We start from the raw sequence: 26,216 nt of genomic DNA on the forward strand, positions 1-26,216 counted from the left end.
AGAAAATGATCACAGTACCCCTTTACTCAAAGTCAATTCATGTTCTTGTCATGGCATCACTTCTCTGATGTCATGATCTTCTGCCAGATTGAAGGACACACATAGCTTACAAAGAGCTCTGATCCTTCCCCCCCCTACTGTCACCTCTGAAGTAGGCAATAGCAAGCATTTATCTAGCAATTTAAGATTTGCAAAACACTTTACATGTTACAGTTGATCTTCAGTGTCAACCTTTGAAATTGGTGCTGTTATTATACCCATCTTACAGGAAACCAAAACTGAGGGAGGATAAAGTGCTTTTGCCCTCACTCACTCCATTGCTTGAGACAGAATTCAAGTTTAGTATTCTATCCACTGTAATCTGGATGCTGATAGTAGAATAAAAATGTTTTTGTGATTGCTTTTTTTTTGTTGTTTTTTACAAGACAATTAAGTTACTTGCCCAAGGTCACATAGCCAGGTAATTATTAAGTATCTGAGGCTGCATTTGAATTTACATTGTCCTGACTCCAGGACCAGTGCTCTTATCCATTGCACCACTTAGTTGTCCTGCCCTTTTTTTTTTTTTTTTTTTTTTAGGTTTTTTGCAAGGCAGTGGGGTTAAATGGCTTGCCCAAGGCCACACTGCTAGGTAATTATTAAGTGTCTGAGATCAGATTTGAACTCAGGTACTCCTGACTCCAGGACCAGTGCTCTTATCCACTGCGCCACCTAGTGTACTCTTTGTTTTTAAGATAAGGAATCTGAGGTTCCTTCTAGGAAGCTAAAAAGTTTGCAAAATAATAGAATCAGGACTTGAACTTCAAGTCCAGTGGTTTTTTTCACTCTACAGTTATAAGGGTTATTAATCTGATGTCTGTGAACTTTTTAAAAGATTTAGTGTTTTGGTAAATGTACTTCATTACTTTTGATTTCCTTTGTATTTTATTTTATGCATTTATAAAGATTATTTGGAGAAGGGATCCATAGACTTCATTATATAGCCAGGGGTTCATGATACAAAAAAATATTAATAATCTCTGATCTGGAGAGAGAGAGGATGTATGTAAGACACTCTCTAAATCATGGGCTTTTAGCTTTTACTTTTTCTGGGTAGCATTGCCCAACAAAAACTAGTGAAGGTCTGCATGTAGAATTTAATATTTATTTATGATTACATTATAAACCCATATTACCAAATGAGTATTATAATAATAATGTAATAATACTACATGAATGGGCTTTGAGGGTTACATGTGACCTGCAGGTTGGACAGCTCTGCTCCAAATTCTAAAAGGTTTATATAAATGATGAATGATATCCATCTCTCATGCATATCTTTTTCATCTTTCTTTTTTTCCCAATATTTTATTTATTTAGTTTTTCAACTACATTCAACCATCACTTTTTTGAATTTTCACTCTTGAGTTCTCCTTTCCTTTCCCACCCCTTCCTAACAGAAAGTAATTTGATATTGGTTATACATGTATAACTATGTTAACCATAAACCCTTATTAATCATGTTCTGACAAAAGAATCCAATTGAAAAGGGAAAAAAACATAATAAAAATAATACATGACAACTGACAGTTTCTTCTCTGGATATGGATGACATTTTCTATCACAAGTCTTCTTTTTGTTGTTTTTTGCAAGACACTGGGATTAAATGACTTCTCCAAGGTCACATAGCTAGGTAATTATTAAGTGTCTGCTGCCGGATTTGAACTCAGGTGCTCCGGATTCCAGGGTTGTTGTTCTATCCACTGTGCCACCTAGTTTATCACAAGTCTTTTAGAATTGTCTTTGATTATTTTTGCTAAAATTAACAAATCCTTCATAGTTGATCACAATCCCTTGTTGCTGTTAGTTTGTACAGTGTTCTTCTGGTTCTGCTCACTTCATTCGGTATCAGTTCATGCAAGTCTTTCTAGGTTATTCTGATGTTCTATTCCCTCATAATTATATAATAATAATGTTCCTTCACATTCATATGCAATTTATTCATCCATTCCCCAATTGATGACCAATCCCTTAAGTGTCCAATTCTTTGCCACCATAAAAAGAACTGCTATATAAATGTTTTTGTATATGTGAGTTTTACATGTTAATTTTTTTGTAATCAATACATAATTTAATTTATTAGAGAATAATAATAGATAATATACCAAAAATTATGAGATGTGCTTAAAGCAGTTTAGAAGAAAATTGACTAGTAACAGTTTGTATAATCAGAGAACCAACAAGTTTAGTGACTTGATAACCACCAAATAAAAAAAAAAATAAACATTTTGAAAATTAATTGGGGGGGAGTAGAGGAGAGAGAGAGAGAGAGAGAATGGAGGAGACAAGAGGGAAGACAAAGAGGCAAAGAGAAGGAAAGCAAATTTCTAAAGTTAAAAATGAGAGTATTCCCAACAAATTTAAAATAAAAATATCAGAATAACAGAAGCTATTATAGCTATTATATATCCAACAAACCAAACACTTAAATGAAAGGGGTGAATATTTGCAAACATTAAAAATATCCCAAGATTTTGGAAGTGAAATAATAAAAGAAATTTCAGGAAACAAAATTTTAGAAGACATATTAATGAAAGCTTGAAGGAAAAAACTCCAGATTCCCATGTACTTATAAGTGAAGTCCTTCAGATACTTAAAGGGGGGAAAAAAACTGTTCTCAGTCTTCTTCCAAAATCTTTCTTTGAGTCAAATAAGGCCCTCATCCATAAACTAGCGATGAGTAAAGCAGAGAAAGGAAATTAAAGATGAAGACTGATGGAAAATATTATACATGTTAATTTTTTAATCCTTTTTTTGTGATCCCTTTAGGATACAGATCTAGTAGTAATATGACTGGATCAATAGTATATACTGTTTTATTTCCCTTTGGGCATAATTCCCAATTGCTCTCCAGAAAGATTAGATCAGTTCACAATTCTACCATCAATATGAATGTCTTTTCTATGTAAATAGACTTAATACTCTTGTTTCTTCTATTTGACCCCTTTATAGAATTCTCCATCACTTTAATAATAATAATAATAATTTAATTTTTTTTTAAGTTAGACTTTTTGAAAGCAAATTCAAAGCTCCATCTCACTTTGAACTTACTTGGTTGGATTATTTACATTAAATAATATTCAAATAGACCTAAACATTAGGGGATTATAGAACTTCATATTTTATTACTAGAAAAATGAATATGTGGTCTGGATTCATTTAACAATATGTTCTTTTTTTTAAGATTTATGATATGCATTAAAACAAATTTTAACTTTGCCTATTTAATTTCATTTTCAATCCTGTTTTTTGACTTTGGTATGAATGAAGGTGACTGAACTGTCACTTTTAAAATTTATTTTTATTTTACATGTTATGAAAATTTTTAAACATTTCATCCACTTGCATATTTATAAGTTACATAATTTTCTTCTACCCTCTGTTCCCACCCTCCTCCTCCCAGCAGAGAACAATCTATTGAACATTGTATATGTACATTTGTAATAATATATTCTTTTTTTTTTCCACCGCCGCCGCTCCTCCTCCATAATATATTCTTTTTATGTTTTTGTAAGGAAAATGGGGTTAAGTGGCTTGCCCAAGGCCACACAGCTAGGTCATTATTAAGGGTCTGAGGCTGGATTTGAACTCAGGTGCTCCTGACTCCAGGGCTGGTGCTCTATCCACTGCGCTACCTAGCTGCCCCCCCCAATAATATATTCTTAATGTTGAACTCAGAACCAGAGGCATTGAAGAATCAATGTACACCATAACTTAAGCATTTCCCTAGAATTCAGTGTCTCCACTCCAAGCTCAATTGCACCACTAATAATACAGACCAGATTCATTGCATCATTCTTAGAATAGATTAACTTCCTCAGAATGGTCGGTGTTAAAAATTTTGGCTTAAAGCTACCTTCACTGCATTTAAAATTGAGAATCCAGCTGCTTCATCTGAGATAGCATTGATATTTTTGATTCTTTCCTATCTGAAGAAACAGACCTACTGGTATTTAATTCTAGTACTTTGTCAGATATTGGAGAGGTATATTGGAGATTACTTTTCTTTCCCTCTGTCAGGAGTGGCTTTTTAAAAAAGCTCTTCAGATTTTATCTTTGCTTTGCCTGATGTTTTGCAGTGCTGGCATTTTGCCATGGATTAAGATACCATGGTGGATGAGCCTCTTCAGAGGCAGCTTAGGAAGTCCTCTGCCATTCTGCAGTTGGCTCCTTACTGTGGGAAGTAATGTAATGTAAAATATTTTTCATTGTGGGAAAAACATTTGGGCCTAAATAGAAAGAAGTCAATCAGTTTAATCTGAGTTAAACATACTCTAATGAATTATTTTCAAATAAATTTTGTATAATTGGTAGGAACTTTAAACATGAAGATTTCTTCTGTCAGGTGAACTTTTATGAATTATCCACCATTGAGAAATTATTTTTATTGAAGTTTCTTTTAAATTTCTTTTCTTTTTCAGTTATCAACAGTTCTTTTTTCTCCCTCCTTTCTCTTTCTTCCTCTCTCATCCTTGTGTAAAAAGTAAAGAAAAAGCAAAATTCTTCCAACAAATATTTATAGTTAAGTAAAACAAATTGCCTTCTTCACTGCATCCAAAAATGTTGTCTCATTTTGCATATTTGCTCATTGCTTTTCATCAGGAAATTAATGTACATTTTTTATATTCCTTATTTTTATATTGCATGGTTTCTGCATTGAGAAGTCAGTTTTTGTGTCTCTTCTCAGAATCAGTTTGGAAGTACCCAAAGGGCAATTGAACTGTGAACACCTTTTGAACCAGCAATACCACTACTAAATCAGTATCCCAAAGAGATCATTAAAAAAGGGAAAAGAACTTACATATAATATAAACTGATTATAGAAGCTCTTTTTATGATGGCAATTTGGAATCAAGGGAATGCATATCCCTTGTGAAATGCCTGGACAAATTGTGGTAGGTGAATATAATGGAATGCTATTGTGCTATATGAATTGATGAGCAGATGGATTTCAGAAAAACCTCAAAAGACTTAAATGATCTGCTGCTGACTGAAGTAAGCAGAACCAGGAGAATATTGTGCACAATAACAGCAACATTAAATGATGATTATGATAGATTTACCCCTTCTCAGCAGTACAGTGATTCAAGACAATTCCAAAAGACTCATAATGGAAAATATTATCTACATCTAGAGAAAGAACTATGGAGTCTGAATGCAGATGAAAGCATATTATTTTCATTTTTATTTGGGGGGAGGGATTGTGGTTTTTCATTTTTGTTCTATTTTCTTGTTTCACAACATAACTCTTGGAAATATGTTTGACATTATTGCACACATGTAACCTGTATTGGATTGCTTTCCATGTTGGGGAGGAAACAAGAGAGGGGAGGGAAAGAGAAAAATTTGGAACTCAAAATCTTATAGCAAATGAATGTTGAAAACTATGATCACATGCAATTTGAAAAAAATGAGATACTACTTACACAAAACGAAACCAAGAATATTACATTCAGAACAATGCTATTAATTTTGCAGGAGTGAATTATCTCCAAGGTGCTAATTGCAGCAAGTATAAGAATATCTTAGAAATTAGATAAGAATTGGTTCTTTCCCTTAACACAACTGTTATATTGATCTCTTCAGTTTTTTCTTTTCTTTACTGACTTTTAATTCTTTCTGAGGTATCTTTAGTTACATTAATAATTCCATTTTGAAAAGGTATGGTAATGTACAAGTATATTTACATGATTTTGCTTGATCTACATGACATAATCTCTTTAGAATCTAGGTAATATATATAAAATGGAAAAAGCAACCCAAAAGGCCAATGAGAAGATGCCTTAGAAAAGCAGAATTGGCCTGTTGGAAAAGGTGATTTTAAAAAACCCTCTGAAGAAAATAACTCCAAAAGCAGAATGGAACTAAAGGAAGCTGATGACTTTGCAACAATTCAAGAAACAATAAAACAGTCCCAAAAGAACAAAAAACTATAAGAAAATGTGAAATATCTCATTGGAAAAATGACTGACCTGGAAAACGGATCCAGGAGATATAAAAATTATTGGGCTACCTGAAAGCCATGACCAGGAAAAGAGCCTAGACTTCATTTGCAAAATTGCCCTGAGATCCTAGAAGCAGAGGGTAAAATAGAAATTGAGAGAATACACCAATCACCATACGAAAGAGATTCCCCCCCAAAACTCCCAGGAATATTATAGTCAAATAACAGAACTCAAACATCAAAGAGAAAATAAAAGTCAGAAAAAAAAAACAATTAAATTTCCATGACACTATAGTTAGGATTACAAAGGATTTGGCAGTGTCTACATTAAGACTTGGAATATTGATATTCTGGAGGGCAAAGAGTTTGGATTATAACTGAGAATCAACTACCAGGCAAAAGGGAACATCCTCTTTCAGGAGAAAAGATGGACATTCAATGAATCAAAGAACTTTCAAACTTTCCTGTTGATACAATCAGAGCTGAAGAGAAAGTTTGATCTCCAAGAGCAAGACTCAGGTGAAGCAGAGAGGGGGTGAATGGAAAGGGCTAATTATGACGCTAATAATGCAGAAGCATATATATTTCTTCTGGGAAGAAGATACTGATAACTCATGAATCTTCACATTTATAAGAGCAGTTTCAAGCATTATATACATACATACATATATATATATATACACATATATGTGTGTGTGTATATATATATATAATATATATAGACAAGGCATGAGAGGGAGCTGAATATAATGGTATAATATAAAGATGGAGTCAATGGGTGATAAAGTGCTGGGAGAAAGGAAAAGGAAAGGTAGAATGGTCTAAGATATTTCATATAAAAGAGGCAAGAAAAAGCTTTTGCAATGGAGTGGAAGCGGGGAAGGTGAGAGGGAATTAGTGACCCTTCACTCTCATCAGAAGTGGCTCAGAGAGGAAATAACATACACTCAACAGGGTTTAGAAATTATTTTACACTAGAAAAAAAATGAGAGGAAAGGGATGGGATAAGGAGGACAAAGGAGGGGAGGGGGGAGCAGGTATTAGAAGAGAGGGAAGATAATGGGAAAGGGTAGTCAGATACCATATACTTCTGAGCAGAGACAGGGTGAAAGAAGAAAGAGACTATTAATAGAATAAATGGAAGTGAGGACGAATAGAATGGAGAGAAATTCAGCTAGTAATTGCAACTGTGGGAAAAGAGTGAAGCAACTTCTCTGATGGACTTAGGATAAAGAAGGCAATTCATCCCAGACACAGATCTGATGAAATCTGTACGTTTTCTTTTTTCCTCTCATTTAATTTCTCTTGATGTTTCTGGGTTTTTTTTTGGGCGGGGAGGGGATTTGTGTCTACATTCACAACAAGATTAATGTAATAATGAGGCCAGATTTGAATGAATTACCAACCAGAATTCTCTATAAAATAAAGATTTATTCTTGTAAAATGTGGGGGTTAATAAAGGCAAAAATGTTCAAGGTTAAATTAAATATACCGGTTTCTTTTTTTAAAAAAAAATTTGCTTTTGAGAACTGAATTTAATTCACAGCTCCAACAGTATATTGGTGTGTCTTTCTTCCTCTGTATACTCTCATAGGGATTGAAGTTAACTACAATTTTAATGATGACCAGATTTTGCTTTTAAAGTTGATTGAATGTGATATTCTTTTCCTTTTCTTGAGACCAAATGCCCTGCTGTCTTTTATGTCAAACTAAATTCAAAGTCTGCATTCTTTTAAAAACTTCCCCAAATTAGTAAAATAGAATAACGTAGTACCTACTCAAAAGTATGCAGTTTTCTATACCTCCCTGTAAATTTTTATAAAAAGGGAACAATTTATATACACATACACAAAATATACACAATTACATAAGTATATAATATATACATATTCATGCATATGTTTATACACACAACCTTGTTTCTTTAGAACTTAAGTTCCCAAAAGATCAACATATTCAACAGAATTTTCAGACTTTAATATCACTTGAAAAGTGTCTAATGGTTTGGAATATACATTTTCTTGCTACAGTCACTCAACATTTGCTACCTAGTTGATAAATAAAGTCAGAGCTAGTCTGAGTCAATTATTTTTAAGCAAAACTAAATAGTAAATTCAGACTCTTACTACTTTTCTCTGCATATCCAACTGTCTACAAAACATCTACACTTGACTATCCCATCATGACCTCAAAGTCAACAAGTGCAAAATTTAGTCTCTCTTCCTTCCAACATACTTTATTTCTCCTAATCAAAACCTTTAAGTTATTTTTGCCATTTCTTTCTTTTCACCTTTCATATTTAGTTATCAAGACTCACTGACTCTACCTCAACATTTCTCACCTCTGGTTTCTTCTTTTCAATTGCTCCTCCCAATAAACTTCTACATAGGTTATTGTTACTATTTATTTAATAATAATAGCATCCTCTGAATAACTTTTTTGATTTTTGCAAGGAAATGGGTTAAGTAACTTGCCCAAGGACACACAGCTAGGTAATTATTAAGTATCTGAGGCCATATTTGAAATCAGGTCCTCCTGACTCCAGGGTCAGTTGCTCTATCTACTTTGCCACCTAGCTGTCCCTAATTTTTTTTCTTGCAAGGCAAATGGGGTTAAGTAGCTTGTACAAGGCCTCACAGCTAGTTAATCGTTAAGTGTCTGAGGCTGGATTTGAACCCAGGTACTCCTGACTCCGGAACTGGTGCTCTGTCCACTGTGCGACCTAGCTACCCCCCTGACTAACTCTTGATAGGCTGGTCAACGTAATAATTCTTTTTTTTTAGGGTTTTTTTTTGCAAGGCAAATAGGGTTAAGTGGCTTGCCCAAGGCCACATAGGTAATTATTAAGTGTCGGAGACTGGATCGGAACCCAGGTACTCCTGACTCCAGGGCCGGTGCTTTATCCACTGCGCTACCTAGTCGCCCCTCAACATAATAATTCTCATGGACAACTTGGGTCCCAGTACTAATCCACTAATCAAATCATCAATGGGTACCTAATAGCAACCAAGTAAGTAAAAATTGAGTCTTTCCACAACCTAACATCACTTACATTTCTGGTCATCACCTCCATGTTGTTCCACCAAACGTGACAATTTTCTTCTCCTATCACATCTTTCATTTGCCTCCAGTTAGAGCTGTCCAAAATTCAGCCTGCAGTGTGAATGTACACTGCCCACTGTGAGTTTACTAAATGCTTTAGTAAACAAAGCCAATATACCCCAGAGCTCTTACTAAAATGGCAAATTAAAACATATTATAAATTGCTTCAATAAAAACTTATAAAAATTAAGATTGGATAGCCCTGGTCAAAATGTCTAACTATGCTTTTCCATATCCATGAATATTTTGCTTCTATTTGCTGAATTCCTAACCATTCAAACTCAACTGTTTCATGAACTAAATATTTACATTCAGTGTTTTAAGGATATCTGATCCTGACCTGAAGAAGGTAATGCCCATTCCCCTTAAGACTCCATAGAGCACTTATTCATTTTCTGATATGTGCATGAAATACTGTACTAGTTCTGTCTTTGATGATGGCAAAAACTATGGAACAATGTGTTTTCACCAGCATCTAGAACAGTGCCTTGCTGATACTACTTATCAATGATCAGTGAGTACTAAAATTAAATCATGCTAAATTATATTAATTTCCCTAATGCTCTTTTCTCTCTCTCTCTCTCTTTTTAAGATTTCTCAAGGCAATGGGGTTATGTGGCTTGCCCAAGGCCACATAGCTGGGTAATTATTAAGTGTCTGAGGTCAGATTTGAACCCAGGTACTCCTGACTCCAAGGCCGGTGCTCTATCTACTGTGCCACCTACCCCAATGCTCTTTTCTCTTAATGTAAATACAGAAATCTGTTCTGTTTGGATCATTGAGCTATTGGGAAGATTAGATAAAGATTATGAATATGAAAGTATTTTTGAGTTTGTGAAGTGGAATTAGCACTTATACTAAAAACACAGCAGAATTTTAGGGATAGTTTTGTCACCTATTAATCAAATGAAGACAAAGGTCCAGAATGGAGAATCAATTTGTCCAGACTCAAGTAGCTAAATAATGTTTAGTTAAGACTTTGACTTAGCAATTAATGGTTTTTAATTAGATTCTTCACTCTCTCTCTTTCTTCACTCTCTCTCTCTCTTTTAAACCATACCAGTCCAATTTCAGAGTAAAATCTTTTTTATTGTCACTAATTTTTTTTTAAAAAAAAAAGCATTTTTGGTCACTTCATGTTTATTAGGTTTTAATAAACAGAAAATAAATGAAACTCATAGATTCTCTCTTTTAATGAAATAAATAGTGCTGGGAGGCTAGGTGGCACAGTGGATAGAGCATCAACCCTAGAGTCAGGAGTTCAAATCTGGTCTGAAACACTTAATAAAATAATAACCTACCTGTGGGCCTTGGGTAAGCCACTTAACCACATTGCCTTGCAAAATAAAAAAAACTAAAATAAGTAAATAAATAGTGCTTACATAGTATAGGTCTGGGAAGAAATTAAGAATCAAACTTGGCAGTGATGATATATTTCCTGATCTAAACCATAATACAAGTATATTAGATAAACAATACATTGAAGTCACTTGAATTAATAACCATTCTATTATTTAATTACTTCTGAATTTAAATTCAAGTTGCTTTAATCAGCTCTAAAATTATGTCTACTTAAAATAGTGTATCATACAAAAACTTACCACCTTTTCGTGTTTTTGTTGGTTTGTTTTGTTTTTTATATTTTACAAGGCAATGGGGTTAAGTGGCTTGCCCAAGGCCACACAGCTGGGTAATTATTAAGTGTCTGAGGCTGCATTTGAAGTCAGTTACTCCTGACTCCAGGGCTGGTGCTCTATCCACTGCACCACCTAGCCACCCCTTTACCATGTTTTTCAAAAACCTTTTCAAGAAATTAAAAAGCCTATCTTATAGAGTCATTATTATTCAACAAGTAATTATTAATATTTATCTACTAGGGAACGGTTCTAGGCTCTACGGTCATAGGAACAAAAACAAAGCAGCCCAATCTCTTAAACTGACATTCCCTCAACAGAAACAATGTGTACCTGGATAAATATATAAGAGACATTGTAATTTCCAAGGGAAGACATAAGTAACTAACTATAGGCTTTATGCTAAAACTCATGTAGGTCTGGAGATATCTGAGCCTTAAAAAGAAAGTTAAACAATTTACAAAATAGGAGAGGAGGGTTTATATTCTTAGTTACAGGAGACATGAAGATAGTTGATGTCAATTTGGATGGATTGCACACTGCAGGAAGAGAAGTAATATACAATAAGCCTGGAAAAACAAAGGTGAAGCAATATTATGAAGAGTTGTAAATGTCAAACAGAATTATCTCAAAGGCAGTTAAGAGCCTCAAGTTGGAGCATCATGATCAAGGGGATTGTGGAACTTTTAATTTAAAAAAATTTAAGGTAAACTGAAAATGTCAGTCAAGAATCCCCCCAATTTCTTCATTACCATTTTTATTTGGAGATTTAGCATTTAAGGGAATTATTCATGGAGTTGCAAATCAGAAATGAATTTTAATACAAAAATATTTGTTTCAAACAGAACCAATGTTTTCATTAACAATACATTAAAGAGTTCTTATTTAGGCCTATGATTTTTGTGCTTATATTCCAGGGATATATTATTATTGTTAAATAAATATTCCAAGGATATATTAGTATTGTTAAATAAATATTAGTAAGCTAAATAAAGATTAAAGGAAAAGAGATACTTCAATCAGGCAGATATTCTGAGGAAGAGGTAATGTACTAGATCCTGAATAAAAGGACCTAGGTTTGAAACCTGGTTTTTTACCTTTCATATGAGTTCATGTGCAAGTCCCTGCTTCTATGTGAACCCGGTTTCTCATAAACATATGAGAAAATAATAATAATGAGGTTGGGTTAAATAATCTCTAAAGTCTCTTCTAGTCCTAAGTCTGTGAAGGTAAGGCAGCATGGTATAAAGGAAAAGATATTAAATTTGAAGTTTGATCTAGCTTCAAATCCTAATTCATCCAGTTACATTTTGTTACTCCCTTCTGTATACTGAGGCAAGTCATACCTTCTTTTGAGTCGCTTTCCTCATCTGGAAAAAATGGGATAATTCCTGTCTACATACAGCTAGTGCAAATCAATTCGTAACACAACCGGCTCTAACAAATATCTGAAACTTGTACTGGACTGAATAATGATTAAAAAAAAAATACCATGAGAAATTACAGTGACCTCATCAACCCAGAAATGCATAAAAAATCTGCAGTTCACAGATAACAGAAAAGGTGCCAGCAAATGGCCCCAGGCAAACAAGCCTAAATATAGATTTCCAGTTGGAGATACTTGTCTACACAATGCTCTTTATCCCAAGGCAACAAGATGAGGAGTTCCCCTAAGAAAAACTCCAGAGTTGTTGGAAACCTGGAGAGAAGATCCCAGGTACTCTAGACCCAATGGCTCCAAGGTCCCGAGCATTTTGTCTTAAAATAAGAAAGAGAGGTCTGAAGATAAAGCGCTCTAAAGCTCAAAGATCAAAATGTAGTCTAACCATTCCACCAAAAAGCACAGAAAGGAAAACTCAGCCCTGGTATGTTATCCCAATTTAGGAACAAAGACTGAACAAGTAAGCAAACACAAGAATGTATAGAATCATAAAAAGATCCAGTGGTACACAAAAATCTACTGTGGAAAGAGTAACTCAATAATGTAAGTAAGGGCTCAATGGGGAAAAAATGAATTTCCATAGGGATTATATGAATACCTCGAAAAAATAAAGTCAGAGATTTTTTTTGAAAAATTAAATAAGAAAAAACAAAGTATAATAAAGTTTAGAAGATGAAGCAGCGAAGTACCCAAATAATGGATTCACTGAAAGTAGACGATCAAACAGGAATCAGTGAGACAGCAATAAATATTAAAATCAAGACTGAAAAAAATTGAATGTTTCCTATAAATAAATTGACATGAGAAATGAGATAGTTTAGGAATCACTGTCCTCTTTAAAAACTATGACTTGAAAAAACAGGACACTATGTTTTAGGAAATAATAAATGAAAACAATCTAGATCTATTAGCGTGCCACTGAGCAAAGTAGAAATAATTCACTGATCACCTGATGAAATAAATCCCCAAAGGAAAAGTCCTAGGAATGTCACAGCCAAAATCTAAAGTCTCCGAATCAAAGGCTGCAAACATAAAACCTGGCAACTTCTATTAAAAACAAGATGTGTTAAAATACAATGTTCCAAAAGGTAAAAAAGATTTACCATGAGGAATACTTATTCTGCAAAGCCAAGTATAATACTGCTAAAAAGATGGATTTTTTTTTTAGGTTTTTTGTAAGGCAAACGGGGTTAAGTGGCTTGCCCAAGGCCACACAGCTAGGTAATTATTAAGTGTCTGAGACCGGATTTGAACCCAGGTACTCCTGACTCCAAGGCCAGTGCTTTATCCACTATGTCACCTAGCCGCCCCTAAAGATGGATTTTTTTAACAGAAAGGATTTTTCAAGAATTTTGATGAAATGTCCAAAGCTTAGAAATAATCTTAAATTTCAAAGTGAAGACCCAAAAGAAATCCAAAAAGGGAAATTTGAGCAATTAGCATCATGATGAGGAACTAGCATTTTAATAATAGGGAAGAAAAACTTTCCCTTCAGAACCTTAATATCTTTAAAAGGTCTTGGTGGAGTTAAGAAAAAGGCAAGGGAAAATGAGGTATATAATAGTATAGAAAGGAGAAAGAAAAAGGGAGAAAAGAACATGTTATGTCACATAACTGGTCAAAGAAGAGTATACAAACATGGGTGAACCTCACTCCCCTGAACTGGATGAATACTTATAAACTTTTACAAATGGAAATTTTAAGTAAAAATTAAAGCCAAAAACTTCACTAAGACTTTTGATACCTCTATGTGGAACAGGAAAACAATGGAAGCTAGGGAGAGGAAGGTTAAAAGGGAGAATATTGGGGAATAGCTTCAAGCAATACAAACTTCTTGATATTGAATAGAGTATTAAGGGGAGGGAAATCTGTAAAGAGGTACTCATCCATTGGGGAATAGCTGAAAAAATGTAAATACATGGATGTAATGGAATTTCATACATTTTGAGAGAATCCTGAGAAATACAAAAACTAATGCAGAGTGAAGGGAGTGGGTCAAGAGAAACAACATATTTTGAAACACTCAAGAACTATGATCAAAGAAATGACCAAGTATCTTGTATAAGGTCTGCCCATACCACCTTTGTTTCTAATTTGGCACTATCTTGAGGGAAGAGAGGAGTACTGACAGGCCCCCGGAGTCAGGAGTACCTGAGTTCAAGTCTGGTCTGAGACACCTAATAATTACCTGTGTGGTCTTTGGGTAAGCCACTTAACCTCACTGCCTTGCAAAAATTTAAAGAGAAAAAAAAAAGGACCACTGTATCTTTTTTTTTAAGGTTTTTTTTGCAAGGCAAATGGGGTTAAGTGGCTTGCCCAAGGCCACACAGCTAGGTAATTATTAAGTGTTGGAAACCACATTTGAACCCAGGTACTCCTGACTCCAGGGCTGGTGCTTTATCCATTGCGCCACCTAGCCGCTCCTACACTGTATCTTCTTAAAAGTGCAAAAAACACAGAAGGAAGTTCAGATGAAAGAAAACAAGACAGATTTGAAAATAGTAAGTTGGATTTATTATACATATGTGTAAAAAAAAGCAGGAGATATGAAGATTTGTGGTTACATATATGGTTCTCTTTTTTTTGTACTTTGTATTGATTATTTTTAATTCTAAATAAAAATTTCTTTAAAAAGATCGCCAATTCAGACTAGATGACATCTAGGATGTTCTTGAAGTTCTATGATTCTATATATAATTGAAATTTTTGTAAATATTTAAAAAAACATAACACTTTCCCTCAAAATGAACTTTTAAAACCACTGCTAGGTATATAACCTCAAAGAGATAGAAAGGTCTCATACATTTCAAAAATAATTATAGTAGCAAATAATTGGAAATATCTATGAACTGGAGAATAACTAATCAAATTTTCTATGTGAATGCAGCCTTAAAAGGAATAATAATAAACACATGAGAAAGCTTGCTAAATAATTGTATTAAGGTTGACAATTTTTCTCCTTTGCAGGAGACAATAGGTGTGGAACACAGTGCATATACAATACATATAATGTTAATCTCAAAAGATTATGTTGATGGGGTTTCTTTTTTTTTCATTATTAATAATGGCTCTCTAGGTTGGGAAGGGGAGAGAGCAGGGTTATATTTGAAATTAAAGATGACATAAAAGCAAAAAAAATTTGGTATGATATATAATTATAAAAGAATTAACCAATAAAATTAAGGTTGGAGAGATATATAACCAAATATTTAATGGTTAAGGGGGGGGCAGCTTATAAATAGAATTCCTACTCCTTGATATTACTAAAAGTCAATTTCTCAAACTTACTTAATGGTACAGTGGATAAAGCACCTGCCCTGGAAATCAGGAAGACCTGAGTTCAAATCCTACCTCAGACACTTAATTGCCTAGCTGTGTGGCCTTGGGCAAGTCACTTAACTCTAATTCTTTATAATTCAATTATAATTCTTTTGAATCTTAAAGGATAAAATAGCTCAAATTAATCAACAAACCCTGTTTAAAATTTAAAAGGTTGTTTGAATAAAACTCTTCCTCCTCCCTGGAGGATCAGAATTTCAGAAAACACATTAATCATCTCAATTATTCCCTAGTTAGGTGCAAAATTTATATGTATTTTGGTTTCAAAGCAAGAAATGATATTTGACCAAATTATGGTGTTATACTCAATCTGAGAGGTGGCATAGTATAGCAGACAGCTGGCTTAAGAACCAGGAACCAGCTTGAGTTCAATTTCTGTTTTTGATTCTGGGCAAATCACTTAAAGTCTCAGGTTACTACATAACTAACTAAGGATCAGTGCCAGTTTTGTTGATAAAGGGAGATTCCTCAAGGGACACTTCACAGGTGCCTAGCCTACATTCTATTTGTAGAAGCAAGAAGTAGGAAAAGGTTTAACTAGGCCATGGCTTTTTTTGGGGGGAATAATTCCCATATAAAGAAATTAGTTTTCTTTAACAGGTAGCCCATTCCTTTAATATATGAAAGGGATATGCTTTGGATTGACAATATATCCATTATATTCTATAAAGGGATTGTCAAAGTCTTTAATCTTCTCATTTAGGTCAAACTCTAAAAAAACCTAGCAATAGGTTACAAAAATATTTTTGATCTTGTTCCTCCTCTTCTATTTATTCTTACATATGTCTACAAAACATAGAACCCCTTTCAAATGATTTGGGTCCAGTGGATTAGACAACTCCATTGTTCAGATCTCAATTAAGGGAAAAAAAACCATGTTTACATTAACACTGCCATCTCAGAGCAAAGAAAAATTAGTTCTATAAGCAAAGTTTTATACTCAATTTTTAAGAATTATTTGAAAATCAACTTAGGATGAAATAACTTCCTAGTCAAAAGAATATGCTTAGGTGGTGCAGCAGGGGCAACTAGGTGGCGCAGTGGATAGAGTACTGGCCTTGGAGTCAGGAGTACCTGAGTTCAAATCTGGCCTCAGACACTTAATTACCTCACCGTGTGGCCTTGGGCAAGCCACTTAACCCCATTGCCTTGGAAAATCTATAAAAAAAAAAAAGCTATGATCATATTAAAAAGTGACAGCATCAGGCAGAGTTGGAATCAAGACTACCTTTTCTGATATAGCACATAAAAAAGATTGTAAGGATGCTTAAAAGAAGGAAGCTGATAATGTCTAGTTCTGAATGCTTTTACTATCAATGAAAAAAATTGCTTCTCCATTTACCCTAGAGACCTAATAAGTGCTTCTTTTAACTGAGAGGTTAGTCAAGCTAATGTACCATTAAAGTCAATGAGGGTTTCATGTACATGGAAATAAAATAAAGGATGAATTAAGTATATATATAACCTGTATGTAGATTTAAGGTTGGGCATCTAGGTGGCACAGGATAGAGCACAGGGTCTGGAGTCAGGTAGCCTCACCTTCCCGAGTTCAAATCTGACCTTAGACACTAGTTGTGTGAGCCTTACACATATTATCAATCCTGTTTGCCTCATTTTCCTAATCTGTAAAATGAAATGGAGAAGGAAATAGCAAACTACTCCAGTATGTTTGCCAAGAAAATCCCAAACAGGGCCATGAAGACTCAGACACTAATGAAACAGCTGAACCACAACAGATTTAATATAATTGGGTACTGCTTGATAAAAAATTGATGTGAATTGTTTCCTTTTCTATTTAGTTGGGATGTTCTAAGTTAAAAGGCAGAGAAACCAAATCAAAAATAAGTCACTGCTCAGAGGCCAAATACTTTCACTCCCTTGAAATTTTTTAAATCAATTTAACCTACTCAACAACCTCCTCCTTTAAAGCAAGTCATTTTCTGGGTCCAGCAGTATTTACAGGTTGATTTTCACTGGTTACAAGTATATATAAATACTGACAACTACAATAACACTACTACAAAATGATGTCAATCAAAAGAAAAATGTATTCTTGGAAACACTTTATAGTTCTCACCTTTTTATCCTCTAGTCTCAAGCAGTGAGGAAGTAGTATTCAGAAAAAATAAAAAGGCTGGAAAGCTCTACCACATACTATATGTATCAAAAATGTTATATACATTAATGAGTAGATATTCAAAGTCTGGATTATCCAGAGTCTGAAATATCCAAGTTTTATATATGTGTGTGTGTGTGTGTGTGTGTGTGTGTGTGTACACATACAGTTTCAATAAGCAGTTTCTCCAAAAACAAAACCAAAAAACCTCAATTCTCCCAACTCCTCCATTTCCTAAGGACAGTGAATTGAAGGGGGGGGTGTGTGAAGTTAATAAAAATTAGATTTGATTCTCTTTATCAAATTCTCATAATTACCATATACACTATAATTAACTTAATTGTTAATTTCAAATTGAAACAGCTTTTAAAAAGATGGTTCACGTGATAATTTATTCTCCTACAGTTTTTTAAAGATTTAGGGAATGAAATTAATGAAATGAAATTAACTTACTCTTTGTTGTCAAGAGATCGATTTCCCAAAATTCATTTAAACATTATCATTTAGAGGTTTCTCCATTACTCACAGTTTAGTTAATAATTATCCAATTCCTTTATATACTTTCCCTGTGAAATAGTTACTATATGGAATAAAATATTTTACAGCATAGTATCAAACTGTAGAACTTGCCAAAGGCATTAAAAATATTGTCATTTTTTAAAATTTAAGGACTGCATATATGCAGTTAATTTTTAAGAACTGCATATATTCCAAAATACATTTAAGCTAAAGTAAAGGCCTCAGTTTTGCAATGTAAACATTTTGTAATAATTCAAACAAATTAAAAGAATCAGTTTTCTGGTAGTTCAAGAAGATAGTCTTTTCTCTACAGCCTCCTGATAAGCAATAAATCTTCTTAAGTTCATTTTTACATTGTCAAGAACGCAAAGTTGATCTGTACTATATTTTCCTCTTCCTTCTTTTCGAAGCTGTAATGGAAAAAAAGAAAATTTCTTATATGTGACAATCATTCAATTAAAAAAATTTGAATACTATAAACATAGTAGAGAAATCTTTTGAAATTACAACTACTAGAATATGAGTGGTATATCTCTAGTTTCCTCCTCTGAATATGGTATCGTACACTTGAGGAATTTAAAGATCAAAATTCAAAATTACACCTGCAAAATCAGTGATACATAAGCAGTGAAACAGACTGTTACATAGCATAAACAGCTTCATAACCATGAGAAACAGAGCAGCATGGACATCTGGCTAATATCACTGCCAGTATTCAATTTCAGTGTTTAACCTCCAGCATATTCTAACCTCTAGAGAGTTCTTTGTTAGAAAGCAGTTTATTGTGTTTAGTGCAGTTTGGGGATAAAACATTTAATGAAGAATGTTTAATGCAACTGTGGTTTCATTTTACACAGTGCCATTTCACAGAAATATGAGCTCAATCTTATAGTGGTTAATAAAGTACTCTAGAAGCAAAAACTGTTTGTGTTTTTGTTGAGAATTAAGTTAGCCACTACTATTTAATAAACTTGGGTGATTTGAAAATAGAATACAGCTAACAGTTTAAGATTAGCAGTATGTTTTCAAAACAGTTTACTTTTGTTCATATATAAAGCCTGAATTTTTTTTCTCTCAAAACCAGAAATGTTTTGTGTTAAGAAAATTTGGAATATTGAAAAAAAAATTTTAAATACAATAGCTGACCTACATTGCCTCAACATGATGGAAAGACTTCAAAGTAAAATTACGAGCACTAAATATTTATAACTCACTACACCAGGGGTAAGCAATAGAGACTAGATCTCTTTTTTTTGGGGGGGGGGTTTGAGACTAGATCTCAAAAGCAGGATGAAGATGCATGGCATTTTTGTAATAAAATGATGTCTCTCCTGATCTTGGTTTCCAAAGACTGGCAACATAGCAGAAATGGGCCAATATTATTTATTCACTAAGATTTGACATAAGGAATTGCTATTGTGTTTACTTACAAGATTCTATATAAAGCGTTAGATGATCTTAAAAGTTTTCAGGGGGCAGCTAAGTGGTACAGTGAATATAGAGCACCAGCCCTGGAGTCAGGAGGCCTAAGTAGAAACCCAGAGTAATTACATAGCTGTATGACCTCAGGTAAGTCACCTAAAACCACTGCCTTGCAAAATAAAAAACCCCAAAAATTTTTGTGCTGTAAGTTCAAAATCAGTTCTTCTTGGTTCTGAAACTTTATGAAGTCACAAAAAAAAAAAAAAGAATATGTTCTTATAGAAAACCAAGAATCCAAATTGATCTGATCCAATCCAGTCAATGGTTTCCTAAAGGATCTGACTGAAATGAAACTCAAGTTACAAAGGTTTGAATTTTGTGCCCGCTGATATGAGAAGGCTGGCCACAACAAATAATGAAAATATTGTCTTTTTTTCTTATATGAGTAGGCACTTAAGTTTGAAAGCTAGTGATTCTATGAACCAGAAGAGAGCATTGTTACACAAAAATCCAAGGGGGAGAGAAAGTAGCCAACAGTGTCAAATGTTGCCAAGGAGGCCAAGAAGTAGAACCAGATGTTCAACTCTACCTTATTGAATTTTGTGGTTTATGAAAAAAAAAAATTTTTTTTTAAATCAAGTGACCAGTCTTGGCCTTGCAGTGTTGAAAACTTATTTACAGTTAGTACAGGGTATGTATGGGTCTTCAGGGAATGCCATTTTTAAATGTGGATATGCTACTGGTTAGAATTTGTCAGTTAACCTCTTCTTCAGTGTTATGATTAGATATGGGCATTGATATGATTAGACTGGGCATTAGGAAATGTGAGTTCTAATCTCAACTCTGCTACTAATGAACTGTGTGTTCCAAAGTCTGAATAAATTTTCCTGAGCTTCAATTTCCACTGTAAAAGAACTGGAGAATCAACAAGTTGCCCTTTTATTCCTTAAAATTTATCCTTCTGCATGCCTTGTCCTCCAATCAAAATATTAAAACACAAAAGCTATCTATACTGTTATTCTGGGTGACAAATTCAATTCCAAATGAGGTTTAATATACAAAGTTCCATTTGGTAAAAGCAATTTTTAGAATTTTATCTTTTCTCCCTATTAGCAATTTTTCTGAAAGTGAATGCTTAATACTCTGAAGGAAACTACATACATCAAACATAATTTTATTTTACTAATACATTAAACTCTATTTGAAAAAGCTAAGTTTTTGTTTCTTATAAATGGAAACAAAATAGAATGCTAGAGTACTTAAAAGTTCAGTGGCTTATATGCTTCTTTGTAACTGATAATGAAACAATTTAAAATAAGTTTCACTAGTATTGCATCTAGTTTAATACTAGATAGCTGGGGTGGGGGAAGGGAACAGTAGATAGAGCACTGGCCTTGGAGTCAAGAGGACCCAAGTTCAAATGTGACTCAGAAACTTAATAATTACCCAGTTGTGTGACCTTGGGCAAGTCACTTAACATCACTGTCTTGCAAAAAATACAAAAATAACACTAGCGAGCTGGGGCAACAACTTAAAATAGTACTCAACTAATTTACCTATTGAAAAATTGTGATTAAAATTCAAAAAACTTATTTTCATGAATTCTAAGCTAGGTGCTTCTCAGAATATTAAAAATAATACTTGAAACAGAAATATACCCTTAAGCTACTTTTTCATGATGTGAAACAAATGATGAATCAGAGTACCAAGAGGTATCAATCTACAATGCTAGAAATGGCAAGAAAATTAACTTCCCAACTATAAAGTCTTTCCCTACTTTTGGCAAGAAAGTTCTAATAAGTACTCTATGGCATAACTAGAAGTTGACCAGTTAAAAGAAATTGACTGGCCATGTGTGATCAGCTGAGAATTCAACAATGGGATATAAGGATACTATACTCATTTATGATTTTAATCCATATGCTGAATCCATAATATGCTAAAACTCAACTGATTCTAAGCATAGGGATATTATATACCTTCATTTTGAAAACTGGCTGGAATTCTTTTAGAGCAGATAATAATTTGATCTCAACTGCTGCCTTTTCAGCTTCTTTACCATCTGCAAAAACATCAAAGATAGCATCCAGGGTTTCTCCAGTCACTACAAGAGAAGAATCTTTGGTGGCCACTTCAAGAAGAAATTTTCCAATAGTCTAAAACAAAACAGAATTAATCAATATCCAAAGGTTATATTCCAAAAGGATTTGAAAATATTTTAAAAGTACATATAATAATATTTCATATAAAATTATTTCAAAAATATTTAATACTTTTAAAAGAACAATGATGTAATGGTCTGAAAATTGTGGGTATATGAGTAAGGACACTGGACTCATAATTAGATGACAGGTTTTGAGTTATAGTTCTCTTATTTATTGTCCATATTACCTCTCAGCAAGTCACATTCCCCTCTCTGACTTTATCTGGTAATTAGATAAGGTCTATTTCAACTGTAACAATCTGTGACCCCTCCACAGAGATTAAAATAAGGATCACAAATATTTTTCGTTGAAGCTTTATTTTCACATTCTGGTGCCCCTCCTCATTCTAAGTTACAAAAATAAAATAATTTCTCCAAAAGCTTTCAAATCTCTAAACCAAGTTTGGTAGTGTTAGGAGTAAACAAAGTTATACATATTTTTATCTTAAACCAATTGACTTTCCAAAAAACTAAACCCCAAAATACCCTATAGAAGACACTAAAGGATTCATCTAAAAACCAGATTTTTTTTCTTAAAAGCAGTCGAGTGAATTATGAAGATATAATTAAAGAATGTAGAGGTGATATGGTGGATAATAATGGGGTTTTAAGAATTAAGAAGGCTAGAGTTTTAAGTCTGGCCACTGACCTAACAGTTGTGTGGGCCAAGTCACAATTCCTTAGTGCTCTAGGTAACTAAAACTACAAATTCAAATTAGCAACTTAGATTAGAAATATATTTTACCTTCAGTGTTTCAAGTGTACCATCTTCTTTGGCTAGGACACAGCCTGTAATTCCTAAAATACTAACAACGTTTACTTTAACACTGATATTACTGCTATGAATGCCAGCTTCACATAATGACATCAGCTGCTCAGGAGTCATACACTGGTGAGAGATAGTAGGGGAGACATAACTTTATGATAAGTTAAATCAATTTCAACAATTTAGGGTAACAGACATTAGAACTGATATTAGTAATGTGAAAAATAAATAAATCATTAGAAAAAATAGATTAAAAAAAAGAACTGACATTAGAATTTATAAACACACTTACAAAAGAATAAGAAACCACTCACTGTGAAGATACTGTATACTAATTAAGAATCCAGGGAATTATAAAAGCAGATTTCAGATTAAACAATTTATTTGACTATCTAAAACTTGGAAGCTATTGTCAACATCTAGACTATCAAAACTGTAAACTTAAATAAGAACTTATCCTATATTATTTATTCTTCATAAGCCTTTCTTTTCTGTTGATTCTCAATTAATGTCTTAGATATATCAATTATATTATAAATAGTGCCGTAAAGCAACTGCTGTGTTGGATTGGAAGAAGTGGGTTTATATCTTGCCTCCTAATATTCCAAGCTACCTTTTAATAAAAAGTATTAATCATAAACCCAAAGAGTCCAGCCATTGGGATAAAAACTCCCTCTTTGATAAAAACTGCTGGGATAATTAGAAGTTAGTATGGAAGAAACTTAGATTAGACCAAAACTTAACACCCTTTACCAAGATAAGATCCAAATGGTTACAGGACTTAGACATAAAAAACAATACTATAAGCAAATTAGAAGATCAAGGACTAGTTTACCTGTCAGATCTATGGAAAGGGGAGCAGTTTATGAATAAGGAAGAGTTGGAGAACATCACAAAAAAACCAATTAGATGATTTTGATTACATTAAATTAAAAAGCTTTTACACAGATAAAACCAATGTAACCAAGATCAAAAGAAATGTAGTAAGAAATGTAGTAAATTGGGAAACAATCTTTACAACTAAAGATTCTGACAAAGGACTCATTTCTAAAATATACAGAGAACTGAGTCATATTTTTAAAACAAAAAGCCATTCCCCAATTGACAAATGGTCAAAGGATATGCAAAGGCAATTTACAGATGAGATCAAAGCAATTCACAGCCATATGAAAAAATGCTGTAAATCATTAATTATTAGAGAAATGCAAATTAAAGCTTCTCCTGAGGTACTACCTCACACCTCTCAGACTGGCCAATATGACCAGAAAGGATAATGATCATTGTTGGAAGGGTTGTGGGAAATCTGGGACACTATTACACTGTTGGTGGAGCTGTGAACTCATCCAACCCTTCTGGAGAGCTATTTTGTTGCTAAAGGGCAATAAAAATGTGTATACCCTTTGACCCAGCAATACCACTACTGGGTCTATATATCCTGAAGAAAGGAAGAAAAAGGGGAAAAACATTACTTGTACAAAAATATTTATAGCAGCCCTGTTTGTGGTGGCAAAGAATTGGAAATCAAGTAAATGTCCTTCAATTGAGGAATGGCTTAGCAAACTGTGGTATATGTATGTCATGGAATACTACTGTTCTATTAGAAACCAGGAGGGATGGGAATTCAGGGAAGCCTGGAGGGATTTGCATGAACTGATGAACTGGGCTGTCTGCAAAGAAGAGTGCCATCTGTATCTAGTTAAGGAGCTGTAGAGTTTGAACAAAGTTCAAGGACTATTCTCTTTAATTTAGAAAAAAACAGATATCTTATTGTCTGATGTTGTTACCTCTTAGAATTCCTGTCTCTTCTCTAAGGATATGATTTCTCTCTCATCATACCCAATTTGGATCAAGGTACAACATGGAAACAAAGTAAAGACTGACAGATTGCTCTCCGTGGGGGGTTGGGGGGAGGTAAGTAAGATTGGGGGGAAAACTGTAAGACTCAAATAATATCTTTAATAAAAACTAATAAAAAAATAAAAAGTATTAATCAAATCCTATTCCTTTTAAAATAATTTGGATTAATTTTTCCTCATTGCAGACTTAAAAGTACATTTTTTTTGTTTTTGCAAGGCAAATGGGGTTAAGTGGCTTGCCCAAGGCCACACAGCTACATAATTATTAAGTGTCTGAGACTGGATTTGAACACAGGTACTACTGACTCCAAGGCCGGTGCTTTATCCACTGCACCACGTAGCTGCCCCTAAAAGTACTTCTAAGAAAATACCCTAACCACTGAAATCTGAGCATTTTTCTTGAATAAGGCAAAATGAAGGACATGAGAGTATTCTACCATCAGAGGGTCAAAAATCTAAATGGAGATTCTTAATCTGGAGTCCATAAATTTGGGAGTTTTTTAAAAATATATTTTGAGGGACAACTAGGTGGTGCAGAGGACTGAACACTGACCCTGGATTTAGGAGGACCTGAGCTCAAATCCAGCCTCAGACACTTAATAATTACTTAGCTCTGTGACCTTGGGCAAGTCACTTAGCCCTATCTGCCTTGAAAAAAACTAAAAAAAACCCCCAAGGACAAATAAAAAATTAATTTCCCCATGTTTAAATATATATATATATATAACTACATCAACACACTTGGTTTTCTTTGTAAACTTATCTATTTTATTTTATGCATTTAAAAACATACTAAGAAGTGGGTCCAAGAAACTAGATTTTTAAAAAAGTGGTCTACAGATTCATAGTGCCAAAGGGATCTATGATTAAAAAAAAAACTTAAAAATTTAACTGTTTTGCATTATTATGGCTGTCTTATCAAGAGAAACTTCGACATCTAAGGTGCTAAAGATGGGTTTACCAAACAGTTGCACCTGCATGGGAGTTCGTAATTTTAACATACAAAGAGGAAAATTGCTAAATTATATCACCACTACTAGCTGAATATCAGTTTTTGAATTATTTTTCCAATAGTAATGGATCTGGACTCAGCTATCTGTACTTACTAACCAAAATAGTCAGGGTTGTTTTTTTCAAAGCACTTTCAGGGGTAACCTTATGAAAATAGGTCAGATTTTCCCCATTTTACTGAAACCCGTATGTTTCCACATGACTTGACTTGCCAAAGTTAACATTAATTTGAGAGTCAACAATATCTGAGTGTTAGCAATTTCAACATAAATGGGAGGCTTTGAGTTCCATAATATTACTATTAGCCAGGCATTTCCAAACACTTGGATGTCATATAGGCACTTCAAACATAACATGTCGAAAATGGAAATTGCTTTATTTTCAAAAAAACAAACCCCTGTTCTAATATCTCATTTTGGTTGATGTTTGTGGGAATTAGAACTTTCACACCAACAATAAAAGAGACTGAGATAGAACTCTTGAGTCAATGGCACTTAATTAAAGAGTCCTTAGTCCCCCTTTAATGAAGTGGATCTCAGCTCTTTCTCATGATCTGAGATGCTTCTCTTCTTCTAAGACCTTGTATTTATAAAGTCTGATACCTTGTATTACCTTGGACATTTTAGAATGACTATACAAAATCACAGAAAAATTCCATTAGTTGACACATGATGCATATGCTAAAATAGCCAGCAGGGTCACAAGTTGGGTGAAGCATGAAATTCTATTCAAAATAACTACAAAAGCTATAAAGTTTAGGGAAGTGTATCTACCAGGATCCACCCAAGAACCATGTTAAAGCAACTATAAAATACTCTTTGCAG

At 33.7% G+C, this 26,216-nt stretch overlaps 2 protein-coding genes across 4 annotated transcripts in view; one reads left to right on the forward strand and one right to left on the reverse strand.

Annotated features, from left to right (window-relative positions):
• LOC141495228 (uncharacterized) overlaps positions 1–26,216 on the forward strand; it is a 186,638-nt gene that overhangs the window by 26,574 nt on the left and 133,848 nt on the right. The gene's annotated exons all lie outside the window — the stretch shown is intronic.
• Positions 17,742–26,216, reverse strand: part of HEATR3 (HEAT repeat containing 3) — a 42,233-nt gene continuing 33,758 nt past the window's right edge. For all 3 annotated transcript variants that reach the window (XM_074211377.1, XM_074211376.1, XM_074211378.1), the window contains 3 exons: positions 22,505–22,648; positions 21,536–21,712; positions 17,742–18,544 (listed from right to left, as the gene is read on the reverse strand). In XM_074211377.1, coding sequence (XP_074067478.1) covers positions 18,422–18,544; positions 21,536–21,712; positions 22,505–22,648 — 444 coding nt within the window. In that variant the 3' untranslated portion in view covers positions 17,742–18,421. The remainder of the gene's footprint in view (positions 18,545–21,535; positions 21,713–22,504; positions 22,649–26,216) is intronic.

This window comes from Macrotis lagotis, chromosome 1 (assembly GCF_037893015.1).
Source record: "Macrotis lagotis isolate mMagLag1 chromosome 1, bilby.v1.9.chrom.fasta, whole genome shotgun sequence".
Classification (NCBI taxonomy): Eukaryota; Metazoa; Chordata; class Mammalia; order Peramelemorphia; family Peramelidae; genus Macrotis; species Macrotis lagotis.